Genomic DNA, 23,381 nt, shown 5'->3' on the forward strand with positions numbered 1-23,381 from the left:
CTTTCCTTATTTTTGGTTAACAGAGTATCATTATATTTAGTAGGATTATTTAGAAGAGTCCATTTTTCCAGAAATATCTTAATAAGAGAAGACAATTTATAAAATAATTTCTCAAGGTGAGGTGAAGTTACTGTAATCAAATGTGGAAGAAAAAGTCTCATGAAGCGATAAAAAATAGAGAACTTTAAAGCTATTCACATAAAAACTAATCACATAAAAGACAAGAAACATAGTTCATTTGAACTCTGAAATATCATTAGTTTCAATGAGAACAGATTATTTTCAAGAGGAAATAAAAGAGCAAAATAGTATTTTACCTCTTTGGAAACATAAAACATAACAAGTAGACAGTCATTAAAGATTTTTCTTTTTGAGGGCGTGATTGCCAGATTCACCCAGACTAATGTTCATTTGATTACGTATCATTCACTCAGCAAAAGTGGTTTGGTTAAAGTCAAATTTCAGTTGATTATGTCTGTAAGGTAGGAGAGAAAATCTGCATTTGTTATCAGATACTGTGCACCTGAAATGTGAGATCTTGCAAAGCGAGGACAAAAACTAATATTGACAACTCATTGTGCCAGGTGCTATACCTTCATTATCACATTTAATCCACAAGCAATTTTATTAGGTTAGAAATTATTATCCCTACTTTACCAATGGGAAACAGAAGCTTAGTAAATCCAAGTAATTTGGATCTAATTTACACACGTGTAGTTTGTAAAGTGATTGAAACTTAGGTCTGCTATGATTACTACAGTACAACGCGCTGTCTGCTTAACTTTTCTGAATACAAATTCTCACTTGTAAAAGCAGTTTTAAACACTGAGAAATGTGAAAGCACTTTGCAAATTCCAAAGCATTGTATAAATATATGGAATTATTTTGGTTGTCAAGATTTAATGGGCTTATTTAAAAATATTAAGGGAGAAATTGGTTCAATTCAGGATTGCATTCTACATTTGTAGATGGTTATTCCCAATTTTAATTTTTTTTCATTACATCAATTCCACACCATTAGTCTGTGTCTATAGGTCTGAAACTTTCCAAAAATATAGTCTTGTCAACACTTCTCAGATACCTTATTCATGCCATGTAATTCATTTTAGTGTATTTTTTTAATTAAAAAAAGTAAATTCCCTTTTCTTTATTCTCCGTAAATTGTACTAACTCTAGATTAATAAAATATAGTGTTTGTTGGCAAAAAGAACAGCAAATAAGGAATAGACCAATGAACACACGTGGAAGGCCCGTGTCTGTTGGGCTATGCTTTGCAGCTAGCCATGAACACGTTGCAATCTTCAGAAAAATTGTTCCATAAACCTGGACATGCTCTGCGGGGAAAAGTGTGTGCCCCAAAGTTTGTTCCTTAGGGAACGTTGCTCCACTACAACGTGGTAGAGTGGTCAATGAGTTCGGGAAATGTTTCATACTATATAGCTTGGACTTTCAAATGTACATTCATATATTCGAAACTCTGAAAAGTCCAACAGTAACCCTCTTTAACTTTGTATCAATTTTCCACCGCTATTCATATTTTCCATGGAACACACCTCTCGCCAGGGGGGTAGGGGATGCTGCCATAAGTCTATTCAATTGACCATTTTCTTCTCATAAACTACCAGTTTGACTATGCTGGATTTGGATACAACTGTCAATCAAGATCTTGTAAGACTAAGATGACCCAAAATAGATAAAACTATATAAACTATGTTTGTGGTCCAAATAATCTATGGAAAAGGGATGGTTCAGGATGGTGAATAAGCATTTCATAAAGCTAAACTTATTCAGTTTGAAGGACTGACACTTATTCTGAATCCTTCCATTTAAAAAATAAATAAATAAAGATAGGAGATTTTGTTTGGCTCAGCTATGAGCTTTACCATGCGGCTATAATCTCCATCGTGGCAGAGACAATATCTGTTTTTACTCACAATCATAAGCTCAACATTCTAGTAAGAGCCTGGCTCCAAGTAGGCTTTCAAAAAAATTGTTAAATAAATACTAATTATCCTGTTTAGTGACCTACTTGACAAATAGATATATAGTTGACAACACTATACTGGTCTGATAATTGTCTCTAAAACTCAAAACTCTTGGAATTTACTGGATTAGATGGAAGTCAATTTTGCTAAAAATATCTATTGCATCAGAGCTTCTCTTCTGTAGTGCTATCATTAGGAGGCAGCTATCCAAACAGACATTATGTTCCCAGCCCCTTTCACATCCCAGTGAAGCCACGTGACTAATTTTAATCAGCAAAGTGAAAGTGGTCATTTATGTCACTCTAGTTCAGGTCTTTCTCTGTTAGCTGGCTGAACGCATAGGACCCCCAGGCTCTAGGAATGATGGAACCGTAGGATCTTGGGTCCCTGAATCACCACAAAAAGGAAAGCCCAGGGAGATCTGCTCAGTGCTTTGTGACCACCTAGAGGAGTGGGATAGGGAGGGTGGGAGGGAGGGAGGCGCAAGAGAGAGGAGATACGGGGATATATGTATATGTATAGCTGATTCATTTTGTTATAAAGCAGAAACTAACAAGCCATTGTAAAGCAATTATACTCTCATAAAGATGTTTAAAAAAAAAAAAAAAGGAAAGCCAATTAGCAAATGAACCACACACATCAAACTACTAAATGAATATGAATAAACTTTATTACGTTAAGCCATTGATATTTTGGAATTTGTTTCGGAAGCTAGTGTTATCTAATATTAAATATGGATTCACATAAATATATACTTTCACAGACATATACTAGAAGCATATGAACCAAAAAGTTAGAGTTGGTAGTCTCTAAGTAATAGGATTAACAGATTGGGTTTTGTCTATTTTTTAAGTTACCATATTTTCTAAATTTTCTTCAGTGAATAGGCATTACTACACATTAGATTTATAATCGGGAAAAAATATGAAATCAATGATACATATTTTTAATGATTTCCAGCTCCAAAACCTCTTCCTTTTTTGTTCTGGGATCCTTTCCAAATCCTTAAATTTTTCAAGCCCTTTGTTCTGGACCTCTAAACTGGGAATATATTCCATCCTTAGTCAGAACTGGCAAATTGCCAGTCATCCCTGCACTTACCCATGGGCATCTGAGGCATAATCACATTCCAACTTCTCTCTTTGCCACTGTGTAGGGAAGGTCACCTGCCTGGATCACTTTACTATAGGTGGATCTTTCATTATTGCATTTGTAACTTTTTATTCTGAAATAATTTCAAATTTTAAAAAGTTGCAAGAATAGTATTAAAAAACTCCTATATCTTTCCCCCACAGTCCTCAATTGGTATCATTTTACCATATTGAATTGTTATTCTCTCTCTGTGGACAGATGATAGATAGATAGATAGATGATAGAGCGATAGATAGATAGATAGATAGGATTCTTCTTTGAACCATTTGAGAATAATTTGAACAGTAAGTTGAAGGCATCTGGCAGTATTCATCAAAATTCTCAAAAATATGCAATTATTAGTATGTAATTCCACTTATAGTAACTTATAAGGCAATACTTATAGAAATGAGAGTTTTAATTATAAGAACGTTAATCACAGCAATGTTTATCATACTGAAAAACGGGAAATGGCCTGTACGTCCAACAATAAGAGTTTAGTTGAGCCAATTGTACAGTGCAGTCATATCCTGCTTCCAAATGTCCTGCTATTTGCTATTCATCATCGGCCTCTGTAGCCATTAAGATAAAGTCCAGAGCTCTTAATTCATCTGCCTCTGTTGACTGCATCACCCTAATCACTCTTATCACCCTTGACCCTGCCTGAGACCACTCCAGAGAAAATGATCACCCAAGATACTTTCAACCTCACGTGGCTTTGGTGAATTTTGGTTTTATCATGGATGCTTCTCTGACCCTCCCCACACGAAGGCTCAAACCAGGGACCATTGTACATGGAGACTCTGTCCTCCCTTGAGTCTCAGGCACTCCTCCCTGACAGCCTAGGAAACAGGTACTGTGACCTGATCCAGGGCAGCAGTAAAAAGCCTGGGCTGTTCAGGAAGGTCTGCTCAACTAAAGAGCAAACTAACTTAGAATATAATCAGAATCCTACCAAATATTCAACAGATAACCTATCCCAATTTCAAAGAAAGAGTCAATGCCTCAAAATTATACATATTCATGAGAATTCCTACCAGAAGAATGTAGCTTTATTCTTAGCAACATTAAGTAGAAAAATAGATTCCCCTGGCTCCAAAGATTTGAGTTTCCAAAAGCTGTGTATCCTTTTCTAGCCAGTATGTGCACCTTCCTTACTAAGAACAATGAAAACAAATATAATATTACACAATTTCCAAAGGAAATCATTTTACTTTGATATCTCAGATTCAGAAATTCTGAAGTAAAAATAAACATGAAATTTCAAATAGGGAGTGTCTGAGATGATCATATTTCTTACATAAATATTTAGAAGGAAAATCATAGAATCTGATATAACACTTATGAAATAAAAAGAATTGAAGTTAACAATAAAATATTCCTCAAAAACATTACAAGTATTTCATTAGATGGACAAATTCTGAGAATCAAGAAGGAAAAACTCTGAAACATAATATTTATTTAAAAGACAATACAGTTTGTGTTGAAGACATTGTTTGCTAGGGAGAAATGGCTTTAAAATGGAATGGAAAAATGCAACATTCTTAATTGATTGGACTGGCAAATCAAGCGGTATTGAACCACTTGATTCTCTCAAGGAGTATGCAAGATACCACACAAAAATTTAATTTTATTTAGTTTATTAATATGATCCAAACAGACTTAGTTTAAGACATGAGCAAAAGACACAAAACAAGATTTGGCTAATCTATACTATACCAAGAGAACCAAAAAAGGTGACAAGATTTTCAGTTGGTGACAATTTTACGATGGAAAGTTAGTTTATTATCTAATATAAAAATACATCTACAATAGCAACTGTGACTCAGATTGAGCCAGTATGCAACACGTGTGACACCCACCATGGTCAGGGAGGGACCTCACACCCTCCTCAGCTGATTCACACTATCTGGCCTTTGCCCTGGAGCCCCACAAAACACCCCTCACAGCACAGAGTTTGCGGCCAATTACATTTTCTCCTCAGCCTACAATCAGTTATGTACCATTTCTATGTTTCCCATAGCCTCTTTCTTTTTAGATAGTGACAGAGCTCAAGGAAAAAACTCACCTGGCCAGTGCTGAGCAAGGAAGGGGGGAAAAAAAGTACTTTGAGATGGATTCAGGGTAGTTTGGGACTCAGACTGAGAATGGGCACCATCAGAAAGCATTGAGGTCCATGGGTAATGCACAGAAAAGGACAGAACCAGGTAACGCGGAAAGGTAGGAAGGACCACTGTTACATCTGGGAAGTCACACCAGAGAGCAATAAAGAGGAAGACAACTGGAAGGGAGAGTACTTCCTTTTACACCTTTAAGATGAAAACATTAAAAAAAAAAAAAAAAAGGAATATAGAAACCAAATCAACAATTTTAAAAAGTAAAATAACAAGGAGTATTTCAATAAAATGAAATACAGAAGGATATAAAGAATTCTTTTACTTCCACTTGACTTTATCCATAGTTTTTAAGAGGTTATATTAAGTCAGGCCAGCTTTGCTCTATTTGGGGGTCGATACATTTTATCAGATGTTTCTGAGGAAAAGACGAGAACCCGACTGACATCTCTCAGGCAGCCTGGGAAGAGGGGGAGGGGAGGAAGGGAACATGTGAAAGGAAAGTCTCCAAGAGCTTCACCCTCACCCTTCACGCCCAAAGTGTCTTTAACCTGCACGTTAAATGTCAGGTTCGGATCTCGGAAAACCACGGTGACGGAGCACAACAGGATTACGTGCTTTGTGGTGCACGTAATTACAAGCTCGCGGTGCTTAGCGTGCCGCCCAGAACCATGAAGCCCAGGAGCAGCTCGAGAGACACATTTCCACGCAGAGAAGTGGAAGAAGCTCCACACATCAAAGGCTCCGCTTTATAGGGCCTTTCTATATCTGGAGGTAATGCTGTCATCCCTTGAATCTGCAAAGGAAAGAGCAGACATTGCCACTGAGTGTGTGATTTAAGAGCAGGACTGCGGCCAAGCTTGCTCAGCCTTTGCACTTCTGCAGGGCTTAAAGGGGTGGCGGTATGGATGCTGAAGCTGTGCACTGTCCCGGTGTCAGAACCTTAAGGATTCCCAGCGAGGGGGCGAAGAGGGCCGGACACGCCCTTGGGAAAGAAGAGATAGAAAACACGCTCTGTCTTTTTTTGAAGCTCTCATCCCATTTTATTCCTTCTTCACCCCAACTTTAGTTTTAGAATAGATTGCCTTCTTCAAAGGAAGTGGAATCAGGAGTTTGGGGCCAATCTAAGTAATTACTGAATAAATTCGCAGACATATCAAAAGACAAGATTTGGCTAATCTATACTATACCAAGAGAACCAAAAAAGGTGACAAGAGCTGGACCACTGGGTTTACGGATATCTGTCTGTTCCTTTGATTGTACCTGTTGCGGATTCAGGTAAGATGTAACATCTGGTTTCCCCGAAGATTAAAACAAAGTGGGGCTTACCGACCACTCTGCGTTGTCTGTCTTGGAACACCTCACGTTCACCGGCAGGCTAAGGACAATCTTATTGAAGGCAAGACCTTCCTTTTTAGTCCATTTAAACTTATTCATTGCATCCATGAAAGAAAGGTTTTTATACTGCTTGGGGCTTTTAATAATGAAAGGCCAGGTCCTGAATTTAAAATAAATAACCATAATTAGTCATATTCAGAACAAAAGCATTACATGTTTCCATCACTTTTCAACATTCTAAAATAGACTTCATACTTGTTCATTTTTACACACACAGATAACCTAATGCAAGGCACTGATGAAATCTTAAGCAGTTGCTAGAAGAAATATATATAAAATAAGGAGTCTTTAAAAAAAAAAACAAAATTCCTCGGTTTAGTAACAGATGGGTATTACTTTTAAACACAGCGTTTTGGCTTAGAAAGCTTCCCCAGAGCCTCATAATTCCTCACGTACTTGTTTTGGTTCTAGTTAACAGTATAACTGGTAAGCATTCAGTTCTGACGAGTATAATGCTAATAGTGTAATGAAGAAACGTATAGAATCTCAAAAGGTACTGAACAACGCTGGAAATTTCAATTCCATGCTGTTGAAAAGCCTGACCGCTGCTGGCTGCCCTGTTTTAGCTTGCCTAAGTGACAAAAAGTTTTGAAAAATTTGAAATTGAACCAGTGTTTTTAATATTCCATTGAGAAAAAAATACTCTACAGATGATACATTCTGCTTCTACTTGCTGCTCTAAAAAAATATATGTTAAATGTCCAAGAAAGAAGGACGAAATCACAGAAGAATGACATGACCAGCTTCAAGAGGTACTCTTCAGGTGATGCCTTTCATTAAATATAAGTTTGATATTATTGATTCTTGAAAAAAGGAAAAGTGTAAGTGTTGACATAGCTCAGAAATTTACATAAACTACTCCACGGACCTTCCAGGAGATTATCATGGGTAACCAGTAGGTATGTGGCTCCCTTGACACCCCAAGAGGAAGTTCCAGTGATTTTCAGTAATTAACAATGAATTAACCTCCAGCTGAGGAAATCTATATTTTTAATATTTGATCTTCACAATTTCTTCATTTAATTATGTCACTACCGACTCTCTCTCTTACACACATAACCTACTCAGGCACATTGAATATTATCTTTTTAATTAAATTAAACATCCTTTATTAATCTTTTACAGTTACGAAGATAAATTTTTAATGTTTAAAACAAAATCATTTCCTCTGTACTCTAATAAGACAATGAATAATAGGTCATATATGAGAATCTTTATATTCTTTATTCCTAACCTTCTTTTTCCTTTAATTAAAGTCAATATATCTTTGTTGAGTTTTAAATGTACTATTTTGCACAGAGACCTTAAAGTACCATAGAGAGCAATCACCATCATACTACATTAAACATATCTAGCAATGACCTTAGATCTATAACATTGTAAATTAAATACACTGTGAAGACTTGCAGAGATACAATCCAGGATTAGTATAAAATAAAACTTGTACATGTAAAAACTTGCATAAAGTAAAAATTTGACTTGAAAGTAAAAATTTGACCATTATATTTACATACAATGTCCTTTTAAATACACTAAAAACTTTATATTTCATTAAATATAAAATAACTTTAAATCAAATATTAAAAATCAAATTTACATTTCAAAGAGCTAAGATATTTGTCTTGAAAAAAGGAAAATCAACTTCATCACCAGGGAAATGCTGGGGGTTAGCGGGGTGGGAGTGGGGGTGTGTGGAGATCATCAGCCTGTAATCACCTAAAACACCACAAGGTGGCAATGGAATCTCTGCTAAAGCACTAAGGTGGACGAAGTGCCCTAAATTTTCCGCAGCCTTGCTGGTAAGAGTGAATAGTGTATTACATACGTAGATGAAATCTTAAAAAGTTTTACTGCTAAAACAAATTAGTAAACTAGTATCTGTTTGAGATTCCACAGTATAAAATGACAGAAGAGTTGTATAAACACATTTATTTGCTTACTATAAATATATGGAAAAGGATGTAGGAAAGGGTAGACCAAATGAATCCTATGTTGGAGCCAGCATGACAGGCTGGGTGAGGAGAATCACGTCACAACCTCCCTGACCTGGCATCTTGTCTCATTTTTATTGTCTCCTTTCCCTTCCTACTAAATTTGTTCAGGCTCCTACTCTGTAACATCACACCAACTAATTTCCTAACGTTTCCAGACTGTCCTACACCACACTTCCAGATTACCACTGGAGAAAAGAGAAGGAAAAGATAGAATGAGGAGAAATCCTGAAAAAGTAAATATTTATCCTGAGTATTTTTCCTTAAAAGACTAAGCTGTAAACCAGAAACAGGTAATGTTGAAGTAGCAAGTTCTTCTGTTCTCACTGGGACTGGGATTTAGTTATTAGAAACATTAGGAATGTTCTAGAAAGTAAAACAGTTACATTTCTGCACATCTGGGCAGTGTCCAAATGACTACCCAAATATACATATAAATAGAAGGGTATTATTTATATATCACTATAGTTGATAAAAAGGAAGGATTTAATATTGATGAGTAATTTTCCTTTGTAAGCTTAATTTAATTGACTAATTGATTTAAAAATACACAAATATGGAATAAACTTAGACTATCCAAAATAATTTTGGAAGAAGAAAAAAAAATGACAATTTTGGAGACTTACATGTTACACACTCTTATTTCAAGATTTACTATAAAACTACAATAATACTCGAGTGTGGTATTATAGCAAAGCTAAACATGTACCACAATGAAACAGAACTCAGAGTCCAGAAATTGTCAGTATATGGTGAAATGATTTTCAGCAAACCTTCCAGAGTAATTATATAGGAAAAGGGTAGTTTTTTTCATCAAATGGTTCTTGTACAACTTGATATCTGTGTGAAATACAAGGAACCTCAGCATATACAACACACAAAAAATTATTCAAAATGGATCACCAACCTAAAGCTAAAACTATAAAGTTTTTAGGAAAAAAAACAGGAGAAAATCTTCACAACCTTGGGCAGGCAGCAATTCCTTACGTGGGACATCAAAAGCACAAAACAAACCAAAAATGATAAAGCAGACTTCAAAAAAATACAGTTGAAAAAGTAAAATCAAGCCAGACTGGGAAAAATTATTTGCAAACGTATACCCGACAAAGATTTATATCCAAAGTATAAAGAACTCTTTAAAATTATGAAGGACTCTTACAACTCAATAATTTTTAAAAAAGTAACCCAATTAAATGGACAAGAATTTGAACCATTATGAAGGAACATGTATAAATGACTAATAACCATGTGAAAAGAGGCTCTATATCATGCGTCACGGGGAAATGGAAAATAAAACTACAATAAGATACCACTGCATACACATTAAAATAGATAAAATTTAAAATCTGGAAAATACAAAATACATTGGGAAGATTGTTAAGCAGTAGGAGATCTTATTAATCTGGTGAGAATGTAAGAAGGTACGCTATTCTGGAGAACATTTTGAGAGTCCTATGCAGTAAACATAAACTTCGTGTACAATCCAGGGATTCCACCACTAGGTGTTAACCCAGAAATTGAAAACATATGTCCATACAAGGATGAACACAATCATGTTCATAGCAACTTTCTTCATAATAGCCACAAACTGGAAAGAATCCAAATGTCTTTCAACTGGTGAATCGATAAATGAATTTGGGTATATACACACTGGAGAATACTACCCAGCAATAAAAAGGAAAGGACTGCTGATACATACATACATATATATTCATGTATATATATGAATCTCAGTATACATTCATCAGTGTAGATGAATCTCAGAAACATTGTAAGTTAAAGAAGCCAGGCACAAAATAGTATATACCATCTTATCCTATTTTCATAAAATCTAGAAAAGATCAAAGCCAATAGATAGTGACAAAGCAGTTTCATGGTTTCCTGGAGCTTTGTGTGGAGGGGGGATTGTCTCCAGAGGTGTGAGAGAAGTTTTGGCGGTGATGAAGATGCTCTATATCTCATTTGTGATGTGGTTAAACAGGGGTACACATCTGAGAAAACTTTAGAACAGTATACTTAACCATAGGGGCATTTTATTGTATGTATGTTCTACCTCAAGCAATTTGACTTAAAAAAAAATAAAAACATAACAAACCAACAAAAAAGACACAGTATATACTTTACCAATCAAATTGCTAAAGAAGGAAACCAGGAAATCTGACTTAACGAGGCACAACTCCTAATCCTCTGGACACTCCCTGAGCCAGTGAATGTTGGGAAGCACCCAGTAAAGCTGAATCTCCCTGATGGAAGCAAAAGCTTGAGAGCTGCAACAGATTTGACAGCATGATATAAGGCCTGGGACATTCCCTTATGGAAAGGCATTCAGCCCTAACCACTTAGTAAACATCCTCTAATAGGTTTTTAATAAAATCTGAGGAAGGAATAACCCATACATTGTGATATAGAGTCCCACCTCTACACACACAGCCCTTTACCCTCAAAATACAGAAACGGAAGTACATAAAAACACATCACCCAAACTTCAAACTGTGATGTGGAGAGAAAGAAAGCTCTCTCAGATTTGCTTAGAAGGTAGTAAAAATTCACCTATATTTTACCAGAGCAAAGAGAAGCTTTAAACAGAACTGGCTCAGCGTAAGCAAGAAATGACAAACAACCATGCAAACTTAGGGTGAAAGGAAATTATATCACATTTCATATAAGGAGACAGAAAAAATCAACTCTAGAGGAAGATATAAATCAATTATACTGGAGAGAATTCCCTCAAGTGTTTCACGCTGTAAGTTTATTTAATAAGAACATGAATTCAATTAAACAAGAGCTCAAATACAAGATGATAAAACAACACAATGAGATGAAAAGAGGGATAGCAGACTACACGAAATAAACTTAAGACAAAAAAATTAGTACCAAATAAGTGAGAAAAAACAGGAAGCAGAAGAGCACTTCTGAAAAATTATGGGAAGATGCTTGAGAAAAATCCCAAATAGATTAGAAAAAAGTTTGTAGATATAAGATAAAATTCCCTTGAAATGAAAAAAAAAGAAGTGAATATATGTACTGAAAGAACACTTTGTGTTTCGGGAAAATTTGATTCATATGCTCAACACTGAAATATGTTCAATTTAACTTATGAATTCTCCAGGTAGAGGAAGAATGAGCCCATTCATCCAAAGACATCTCCAAAGGGGGAAAAAAAACCCTAAGACCCCAAAATATTATATGCTGCCCAAATATAAATGCAGAAATTTTCAAATATAAAAGAACTCAGGGCACATGGAAGCCCTTCTTGATTAAGCAACTTGAGGACAAAACCCTGAGGAATCAAATGAAAGAATTCAGAAATGCAGAAATCATATAAAGATTAGGGATTATCACTGAATCTATAAAAGTTGCATTAAATATTGTGGAAATTATGTTTTAGAATTAAATGTGAAAATTTAAAATCTTGAGAATACAAAAATTCTAATATAAATAATACATACTTGGAGGTACAAAAGGGAGGTTGGGAGAAAATGTGAAAGTGTGAATGTCCTCATCTTTATGATCTAAAACTGAAACATGTTTTTTAAAAAAATGTGTTAATATCTTTTATGATCTATTTTCTCAACATTTGAGAGCTCCTTTATACAATATTGTCTCTTGTCCTTAAAAACAATAGCAATGTTTATTTGTTCAACAGTTATTCAATTTTGATTGTTTCTTTTTCTTCTGATAAATTAAAACAAAATTAAATTTTAATATTTTTGTTTAAAGCAGTGCACAAATTATAATCTTTCTAATGCTACTCTATTCATCTTCATATCAATACCTACATAGAAAAATGTCTGTAATGACATTCCATTAATGTTAGTGTTGCTTATGTCTAACAGAATTTGGGGTGATTGCTTTCGTCCTCTATTTTTTTTCAATTTATTTATTTTTGGCTGCGTTGTGTCTTTGCTGTGCGTGGGCTTTCTCTAGTTGCGGTGAGCGAGGTCTACTCTTCATTGAGGTGCGTGGGTTTCTCACTGCGGTGGCTTCTGTTGCTGCGCAGCATGGGCTCTAGGCGCGTGGGCTTCAGTAGTTGTGGCACGTGGGCTCACTAGTTGTGGCTCGCGGGCTCTAGAGTGCTGGCTCAGTAGTTGTGGTGCATGGGCTTAGTTGCTCCGCAGCATGTGGCATCTTCCCGGACCAGGGCTCGAACCCCTGTCCCCTGCCCTGGCAGGTGGATTCTCAACCACTGCGCCACCAGGGAAGCCACGTCCTCTTTTTTAAAACCTTTTTCCGCATTACCTAAACTCGATAATAAAGCCTGTGTGACTTTTACACCTTATCAACATAAAGTAATTTTTTTCCTGCAAGGAAAAATACAAACACCTCTCTTGATTTTTTTTTTTTTAAGAACTAGAACAAATAAGGCAGGAACTTTCCATCACATAAACCTCCCTGGAACCACACAGACAGTGGCGATGTATGGTGCAGCAGAGAGTACGAATTTATCTGAGCTCATTGTCTACTCTGTTATCTGATCTTTGGGAGTTGTTTGTTTTTCCTTAAGCCTTGCCAGATCTGTAGGAGGCAGAGAAAAACTGCATCCCCCAAAACAGACAATTCCTGAGACAGGATGTACTTGTCTCTATCTTTCCGCCAATGCATCCTTTAATCCTAGAATTGCTACAGAATGTTTAAAAAAAAACTGGACACCTAAATAGTCCTTATATTAAAAGCAAAACTAGGAGATTCTAGGTTATATGTTATATAATATTCCTGTTCAGTATTGTGTCCTAAAACCAAATTAGCGATATTCTTATAAGCAAAACAGAAAAAAAGCACTCAAACCATTTCTCTCTTTCTGATCTTTTCACCAGAACCTTGTTGGTTTGGCCTTTAATGATATTTATGTCAGTGTGATGACGAACTAGACTTGAAAGTCTGATTTAAAGTCCAAACATGTATTCTATAACAGAGGCTCTTTTTCACTCATATTTTTGAAGAATAACTATATTTAACCATGTAGTTAAATGGTTTTATGTGGGCAATAACATCTCAAAACTGGCCTTGTTCTTTGAAGCAACCCTCCCTGTCTTGAGAAGTGATGAAAACCCCAACTTCAATACTTCCTGAAGGAGACCAAACGTGCGGACACTGACAGAGCTCGTTGGGACACAGGAGCTGAGTGTTTCAGAGACTTCACACAAGTTGAACACAAAAGAAAATAACTGGACCACAGAACACGTTTCATTCATCTTGTAAATACACGGTTTTGAATGTTCATCCAACATTCACTCCAACATTCTCTTGATTAGGAAAAGTTTCTAGTCAATACGTTAAAAATATTCTAAAGGGAAAAGAAAACTACTTAAGTCTTAGTAAGAAACAATATAATCTCAATATTTTAAAGACAAGACTACATCCTATTGTTTTTAGAATGATGTTTTATGTGCTGTTATGATTTTTATTGATATTTTATTTACTTATTTGCAATGTAGTTATTGATTGTGAACAAAAAGGCACATATATCAGCAACCACAATACAAACCCCAGCTCCCCTGTTTAGTATGTACTCTATGAGGTTGAACAGATTTTTAATCTCATAGCTTCCATTTCCTTCTCTAAACTGGGATTGCAAATACTGCTCTACCTATTGGAATTGTGTGAAAATAAATTAAATGAAATCATGTATGTGAAAATACTTCATAACCTACAACTTAATTTACACCAGCATTTTGTTATTTGTATTTTAGTAGATACAGACTTATTGTCTAGTGGTCATTGGGTTGTCTGGATAAGAACTCAGTAGAACATATCTATGAATAGCGGGTTTAATTTAAAAAGAAGAGTGTTTTTAGTTCCTAATTTATAATCCCTATAAAATTTTGGAACAAAAAGGAGACCAGGGCTTCCCTGGTGGCGCAGTGGTTGAGAGTCCACCTGCCGATGCAGGGGACACGGGTTCGTGCCCCGGTCTGGGAAGATCCCACATGCCGCGGAGCGGCTGGGCCCCTGAGCCATGGCCGCTGAGCCTGCGCGTCTGGAGCCCGTGCTCCGCAACGGGAGAGGCCACAACAGTGAGAGGCCCGCGTACCACAAAAAAAAAAAAAAAAAAAGGAGACCATAATTATATTCTCCTTCAGATCTGCATTTTACCACATCCTCATTAAGAGTTTATTTAACCTCTCCTTAAATACACCCCCTCAAAACTCTATGTGTATCTTTTGCCTACTTACATCAGTCCTTTTCATTTTGAAAAATCCTAATCATTAGAAAATTCTTCCTTATATTAAAATAAAATCTACACTTCAAAATTTCTACCAGCCACCCTAGTTCTTTGTGGCACTACTAAGAATGGATAAAATCCTTTTATTCTACATCAACCTTAATATTAATAATAATAATTAATTAATAATAGTTCTCAATTACTTCTTCAAACATGTTTCCCTGCACCATTCACATATCCTTACTTTCCCTTTACTCTTCTCTTTCCCTCACCATCTCCCAGAGATGCAGTCAATCAACAAGTCCAGAGAGTGCTACCTTCAAAAGCTAACCTGATTGGAACCATTTCTCATAAACACTACTGGCACCATCCTGGTCCAAGGCACCCTCACCTCTCAACTGGACAATCACAAGTCTCCAGGTAGATATGATTCTTTCCAATCTTGCCCTCCTAGAGTCCTTTCTCAATGCAGTAGCTAAATTAACATTCTTAATACCCTATACCCTATAATAGCTTCTCTTCACACTTAAAACCCAAAGTCCTTATGTTGCCTGAAAAGTTCTACACTATAGGGTCCCACTTGCTCTTAGACCTCGTCACCTACTCTCTGCCAAATTTCACTCTGCTTCAGCCAAACCCACCTTCTTGCTGTTCTTTGAACATGCTAGCCTCATACCCGCCATCCATTATACTGGCTTTTCTCCCTGAAGAGTATACTTGCATATCTTTCTTTGACTGGCTCCTGATCGCTGAGGTCTCTGCTCAAACATCACCTCCTGCTATGGTCTGAATATCTGTGTTCTGCCACCCTCCGAAATTCACATGTTGAAATCTTAATGTCCAGGGTGACATTGTTAGGAGGTGGGGCCTTTGGGAGGCTCTGTCCTCATAAATGGGATTAGTGCCCTTACAGAAGCAGCTTGAGAAAGCTCCCTTGACCCTCTGCCACATGAGGTCACTGTGAGAAGATGGCTTTCTGTGAGGAAGTGGGTCCTCACCAGATGCTGAATCTGCCAGAATCTTGATCTTGGACTTCTCAGCCTCTGGAACAGTGACAGATACATTTTCTGTTGTTTATAAGCTGCCCTGTCTATGGCAGTAATGAGTCCAAATGGACTAAGACACCTCCCAAGAGAAGCTCTCACCACCCTACTGAGAACAACTATACACTTCCTTCACTGTCTTATTTTCATAACATCTTTTAATATCTGAAATTTTATATTATGTTGTTTATTTGCTTATTACCTCCTCCCCACTCTAGCACACAATCTCAAGGGAGCAGGAATAAAATTTCTCTTGTTTATAATTTTATCCTAAGTCATTTCTATTATCTGCAATTGTACACAAAGAGTTAACACAGAAGGCCTGAGACTGCCATCCTTAGGAACACCAGCTTGGAAGGCTGACCTTTGGCTGGCATCAGGGAACTTAAATAGCAAACAATTTCCTATAGGACATAAAACTTTCTCCAAATGATGAGAGTAACTTACTGTGCCTAGACTGTCTGTACGAATGATGCTGTTTATGTTGAACACTTGCTTTCCTTCTGGGAGTCTGGAATTTTGGTATTTGCTAAGCAGAGGGCACCTATGTGACAAGTTCCCCAATAGAAACTCTCAGCACTGAGTCTCTAATGAGCTTCTCCAGTTGACAACACTTCATATATGTTGTCATAATTTGACGTGGGTGGAATTAAGCACACTCTGTGTGACTCCACTAGGAGAGGTCTCTTGGAAGCTTGCATCTGGTTTCCTGTGGACTTTACCTTATGTGCCTTTTCCTTTTGTTCATTTTTCTTTATATTCTTTCACTGTAATAAATATTAGTCATGAGTACAACTATAAGCTGAATCCTTTAGGTCTTCCTAGGAAACTACTGAACCTAAGAGTAATCTCAAGGACCCTGGACATAACAAGCAAGAAGGTCCCTTGGACTCCCCAATTGAAAATAATCAAATAGAACAGCACATTAAGGAATCCCATACCATGGTGATGAATCTACTATGAAAATAAAGCCCATCCTCACCCCTACCATGAAATCCGTTTACTACTTACGTGACTGGCCTGTAGATCTCCTTAACACCAATGAACTGAAGTTGCTCCATAATGTCTGGGATACTCGCACATCGAGTAAGGTTAATTCGTGGGTAATAAAGAAGGTATGAGAGACACATTTCATTCCTGGTGCTTAATCCTCCCTGAAAATGGAGATACTTTATTTAGAAACGTATATGTTCCACCAACTCTGACACTTATAGAACACAAGCTGCAAATGTTACGCAGTTTCTTCCCGTATTGAAACGTCATAAACCTTAAAGCTGAAAAATCATCACTTAAAGGCCAATTTGGTTTTTCAAAAGATAGTGGCACATTTAAAAATTAATAAAGTTATTTCCATCTCTTTCAAAGCTGCCTTTCTTAAATAACTTAATAATGTCCTCAAAGTTCAGAGTATGTGATGTAAACTTCTCACCACAGTGAACATTTCAGAGGATGTTCAGTAACAAGATACCGATCGGTCAGTGTGATGGAATCTTTGCCTGATTGCACTGAGTTTTCCATAATCTTGCTGTCATGTGTATAAACGTCAGCAGCTGCATACCACAGGGGAGGCACAGTTCACAGTTTGAATCTAAGTAGTAAATTAGGTACTAATTAAAAAAGAAGAACGGCATCTGGAGTTGCTACAACAATGTCCAATTTTCAACCAAAAGTTATTAAACATGAAAAGAAACAGGAAACTATGATCTGTATTCAGGACAAAAAGTTAGTAGAAATAAATTGTGAGAGGACATGGACGCTGGATTCAGCAAAGACTTAAAAACAGACATAAATATATTTGAAGAGCTAAAGAAAGATGTTCAAATAATTAAAGGTAAACATGTGAAAAATGAGTGAACAAATAAGGAATGACATCAGACAAAGGAAAACATTAGAAAAAAGAACCGAAGAGAAATTCTAGAGTTGAAAGGTACTATAACTAAATTAAAAATTCACAGGATGAGCTCGAGAGCAACTTGACATGGCAGAGGAAGGAAGCCGTGAACTTGAAGATCAACCAATAGCAATTTCCCAACCCAAAGAACAGAGGAAAAAAGACTGAAGAAAGTGAAAACACCTCAGAGATCTGTAGGATAATATTAAATGTTCCATGTATGTAATTTGAATTCCAGAATGAGAGGGAAAAGAAAAAAAGAATAGAAAAAAATATTTGAAAAAAAATGGTGGAAATCCTCCCAAATTTAGTGAAAAACATTAACTTACAGACCCAAGAAGCTCAATAAATGCCAAAGATAATTATGAAGACAGCCATACCTAGACACATCATAGTCATATTGCTAAAAGCCAAAGACAAAATCTTGAAAGCGGCAAAGAAAAACGATACATTGCATATAGGGGAACAGTAATACAGTGAACAACTGACATTTCATCATAAATGATGGAAGTAATAAAACGATATTGGAATCACATTTTCAAGTGCTCCAGGGAAAAAGAAATTAATCAAGAATTCTGTATCCAGCAAATCATCTATCTTTCAAAAGTGAAGGTGAAAAACATAGTAGTGTTGTTCATAGTTATACATTAATGTAGTGGTTAATATGCAATGATTTTACAAACTGCAAAACAGAATGCTTTGCACTTGATGCAGGATTGGGCAAAAGGAGAAGCTGATCTCCTCAGTGCAGCTGACACCTCAGTAAATATATTTAATTTGTTCCTGAGCTGGGTTGGCTATTCAGAGTTATACCAAATTGTAGGAAGGGAATTGGGCTTTTGTATTCTCACATCAACCAGTCATTGGCTGCTGGCTGCCCCAATGAAGAGAGTATAACTTTAAGTGGGTCATTCCTTGACACCGATGGCAATGTCCAGTGAGGGACACACTTCTGCTTTTTTTCTATTGTATGCTTGTCTTATGTTATGGATTTATAGAATTTATTTTATATGCTGGATACTAATGCTTTGTGTATTGCGATTTTTTTTTTTCAGTTTAGAACTTATCTTTTCACTTAATAGTGTTTTTTGGGTAACCAAAAGTGTTAAGGTAATCAAGTTCATCAATCTTCTAATTTATAGTTTGCACTTTTTATGTTCTGTTTAATAAGTTCTTACCCCAAAGTACTAAAGTTATATTTATATATATTTCTCCTAGTGGTTTTAATATTTTGTTTTTCACATTTTAATGTTTAATCTACCTAGAAATTATTTTTTTGTGCATTGTGGGAGATAAAGATGTAATTTTATTTTTGTCATCTGGATACCCAACTGTGCCAGTAATTCTTTAATGAAAAAGTCCATCCTTTGCCACTTATCTGAATGCCATTTCTATCTTAAACCAAGTTTCCATACAGGGGGTTTGTAGGTCTGTTTCCAGGATCCCTACTCCGGTCCACTCTTCCAACTCTGGACCCAAACCACACTATTAATCACCATAGCTTTAAAATAAGTCATCAAATCTAGTAGCTTGTTTCCCATCTTGTTCTTTTTAGTAGTGTCTTGCCAATTCTTAACGCTTTGCTCTTTTATGTAGATTTTACAAACAACTTGCTCCGTGTAAAAGCTAAAACTGTAACATTTTTAGAAATTTTTTTTTTAAAAAATAGGAGAAAACCTTTGGCTAGGTGAAGATTTCTTAGTTAGACACCAAAACCCCAAATCATAAAATCTCTCTGATCTTTCTTTACTGGAATTATATCAAATTTATAAACCAATTTAAAAAGAAAAAGAAAGATTATCTTTGTTTCACTGAGCTTTTCTATCCATGAACACAGTATCTCTTAATTTCTTTAGGTGATCTTTAATGTCTTACATAATGACAAATAATTTTCTCCATAGAGATCAAACACATCTAATGTTATTTTATTTCTATAGGATTTATAGCCTTAAATTGAATTTTCTTGAGATAATTTATCGTACACTAAAATACAATTAACTTTAGATTTATCAGTTTGGGGGAGGTTTTGATGTGGAAAATTACAATATCTGTAAATAATGTTTTATTTCTTCGCTTCTTCCTTTCTGATCTTTATATCTCATTTTTTTCTTTTCTACTACGATAGTGGATAAAACCAGTGATAATAAACATCCTTGTCTTCTTCCTGACTTTAAAGAATTACTTCTAGCATTTCACTTAGTTTGATATTTGCTATAGATTTTTCACAGCTAATGTTTATCTGGTTAAGGTAATTCTCTCCTATTCCTAGTTTGCTAAATGTCCTTTATTCCCCCCATGACTGACAAATTTTATGAATGCTTTTTCTGCCCCTATTGAAGTGATCATAAGTCTTTTTCCTTCGATCTCTTAATGTATAATGGCATTAGTGTATTTTCTAATTTGAACCAATTTTACATTCCTTAGTTAAGCCCAAATCAGTCCTAACGTTACAGTTTTATATAATGCTAGATTTGGTTTGTCGATACTTTGTCAAAGTTACTTCCCTCTGGTGCATGTTGTGGACCTTTCTCGTATTGCCCATATCAAGTTTCAGTATTAAGCTTATGCTAACTTCCTAAAATGAGTTGGTAGAAGGTGTTCCCCCTTTTTTTGTGCTCCCTGGAAGAGACCGAGGAAGGCGTGAGTGATTTATTTCTTGAATGTGTGGCAGAACTCCCCAGTAAATCTGTTGGGACCAGATTTCTCTTTGGGTCAGAAGCGCTAAGGTCATGGAATTTATTCTTCCTTTTGAAGTCTCGATTCATCTAAGTCCAGACTCACGCGCATGGTCATTAGTGACCACAGGTCTCTATAATAATATTTGGTGAGGAAAAACTGAAAGACTAAGGATAGCTTTTCCTGAAGGGGTCACTAAATTATACTGCAAATATTACCAAAGTATCATTAGTTAATCTGATAAAATGCTAAAACAGCTCTGATTTCACTTTTATGATGATTCATGTTCAAGACATTCAGGAATTTTGCTTCCAAATGTGAATGCTTTTCACTTATTTCTCTTCTAAGATCAAAGTTTATTCCTCCTCCTCCACAAATAAATTTTAATAATAATAAAATTCTTCTTACCCAAGTCATCCGGGCTCTATCTTTTGTGTTGTAGCGACACTCAGTAATTAGATGATCTCCCTAAAACATAAAAGTAGAAGCTTTCAGATTGGAATTTCATGTTGTTCTATTTATCTAATACATTTGTAGACCAACAGTTTAATTTGCTATATGAATGCATGCATTAAGTACTTTGATTCATAAGACCTTTGATATATTAAGTTCTAGGTTTGCTCGTATAATAAGCAAACAAAGAAACAAATAAGACTCTCTTTGTTCAAGCCAGACTCCACCATGTTCTAGCTGCATGACCTAGGTAAGGAAGTGACTCAACTGGGCACAATTTGTTCATCTAAAAAATAATGATAAAAATAGCACTTATCTTGCACAGCTGTTGGGAGATTACATGACAGATCACACATTTAGCTCTTAGTACAGATAAAACACTTCATAAAAGTTAGCCACAGATACTAGTTACTGTGATTATCTCCTCATTTACATTATTTTCTTTAAAGGTCCTTAGGTATTCATTTTCTTAAAACAGATTTATGAGGCAAATTACTAGTAATTTATTTTTCCCGTACTTTCCAACCTTTTGAACAGTTCTGCACATAAGGAATATAATTCTTTATGGCTCCCCAGTCAGGTGAGTGGACAGGTTATTCATCAGAGGGAGTGAGCTCTGGGTAATGGCCCCCAGATTTGTCCTCCCTGCCTAGATATTCAGAGAGCCCAGAGATCAGTATCTCAACATATTCATACCCTACTTATGGCACACCAGTTATGTGTCACAAGGAGTTCTGAGATAACCCAATAAAACTGGTTGGAGAGTCCCAAGACAAGACAACACCATACAATGGAGGGTAGTCCTTAAGAATCTTGAGATCACTGTTTCTCAAATTTCATCTTCCTACTCTCAGGGTGTATCAGGGAATTTCTGCATGCAGAAAAGATATTGCTATTACTCTCACTTCATAACTAGTATAAGTATCTGACTTTTAAGAAGAGAATAAGGGTAGGAATTTATATAACTATTGATGGCCATTAAACAAAAAATTTGACAAAATGAAGCATCATAAAATTTTTTAAATTCTTCATTATTATAAAACATAAAATTCTCTCCTGTGTCGTTCCACTAGAACCCCAAGTACTGTTGCAAGCTGGGTTACACACAACAGAATAATTAGCTATGTCCACATATCTTTGTCAAATGAAAGAATTACCTTATATTCATTTTTACTGAAATGAAACTTCCAGAAACTATCTTATGGTGAAAGCAGACTTCTGATCTTACCGTTACCTGAACTGCGAGCCGAAGGGCTGTGAACTGGGGAGTCAAGTTAAAAAAAAAGATGCTGACAGCACAAGACCCAAGTTTTTATTTGCTCTGTAAATCAACAACTTGAGTTGCCCCTGGGAATAGTAAGAAAAATGAGTTTCAGTTTGGGAAAACAGAGCCAACACATTCCATGTGGCTTGTGCGACAGCCACGTGGGTGGCTTTGAGGATGTGGATGAGCGAGTTATTTCACCAGTAGAAACCCGGCTAATTCTCAGCAGACCTACGTCTCAGGACTTTGATGACATTCAGTGAAAAAGAACAAAACAATCGTACTGGTAAGATTGTTCGTTCTTCCCTTAGGTACTGAAACTCCTGGAAATTGAAGTCAAAATCATCATCATAAGCGAGTAATCTCATTTCTTCCCCTTTGCGAAAGTGACGCAGCCTGATGCCTCTGCCTGCCAGGTGAGCGTGGAGCAGAACAGCAAACACGTGGATGCCACTTGGCTTTTCAACTTCCAAAGCCTACAGGGGACACAGGGGAGGCCTGATTAGCCCAAATAAGCTCAGACAGTTCACCTTAAAACAGACTTGTAGAGACAACTGAGAAGAAACGCTTACACAATTTGAGTGAATGCATGAGCTGCCAGACATTTTGAATTTGGATTTTTCCTGACTTATACCTAGCAGTGTTATCTTTGTGAAGCAATGCTGGCTGGGAGAAAAGAAAAGGAACTAATGCTTGCTGAGGACCAACTGGACCACTTCTAAATATTATCTTTCTTCTTTCTTCTTTTAGTAGGTAAGAAAGCAGTCAAAGCTCCTGGCAGAAAGATTCCAGTATGTTGGTAGCTTGCACATTGAAACTCTTAAAAGGAGAATCTATTCCCACTTTTCCAGATAAGAAAACTGAACTGGGAGAGTGAAATTAAATGCAATGCTCATGGTCCTACAGCTAGTGGTTGATGTCATGGCAATTTAATTCATGGTCTAAATGGCTTAAATAACTCAGAAGAGCACAATCTTTCCACTCCACCAGTCTGCCATACTGTCTACAACCACAATGTCCTATAATTCATAAGGAATACTAACCATGTCGAAATACTTTAATTCAAGAAAAAAGAACTATAAGTGGAAGCAGCCATTATGAAATACTTATATATGGTTTTCTCTTATCCAATATGTATTTTTATATTAGTTATTCTTGCTCTTTGGTTAAAGAAGGGAAGGCAACTATAAATCAGAGAAAATGAGAAAAAAATGAAAATGAATCATGGAAAAAACAAATATGGATAAAAGATAAAGTTGAGAAAGGAAAAGG

General features: G+C 36.1%; 1 protein-coding gene across 1 annotated transcript in view; it reads right to left on the reverse strand.

Moving 5' to 3' along the window:
- Positions 1-4,324: 4,324 nt before the first annotated feature.
- The window catches only part of MOXD1 (monooxygenase DBH like 1), an 81,580-nt gene continuing 62,523 nt past the window's right edge, over positions 4,325-23,381 (reverse strand). Inside the window, exons 8-12 of the mRNA XM_022556764.3 lie at positions 22,394-22,585; positions 20,801-20,860; positions 16,837-16,979; positions 6,560-6,728; positions 4,325-6,026 (exon numbers count right to left, since the gene is read on the reverse strand). Of these exons, the coding sequence (XP_022412472.1) occupies positions 5,865-6,026; positions 6,560-6,728; positions 16,837-16,979; positions 20,801-20,860; positions 22,394-22,585 (726 nt within the window). The 3' untranslated portion in view covers positions 4,325-5,864. The remainder of the gene's footprint in view (positions 6,027-6,559; positions 6,729-16,836; positions 16,980-20,800; positions 20,861-22,393; positions 22,586-23,381) is intronic.

This window comes from Delphinapterus leucas, chromosome 12 (assembly GCF_059928025.1).
Source record: "Delphinapterus leucas isolate spDelLeu-1000000601 "Yukka" chromosome 12, BTC_Dleu_Yukka2, whole genome shotgun sequence".
NCBI classification, from domain to species: domain Eukaryota; kingdom Metazoa; phylum Chordata; class Mammalia; order Artiodactyla; family Monodontidae; genus Delphinapterus; species Delphinapterus leucas.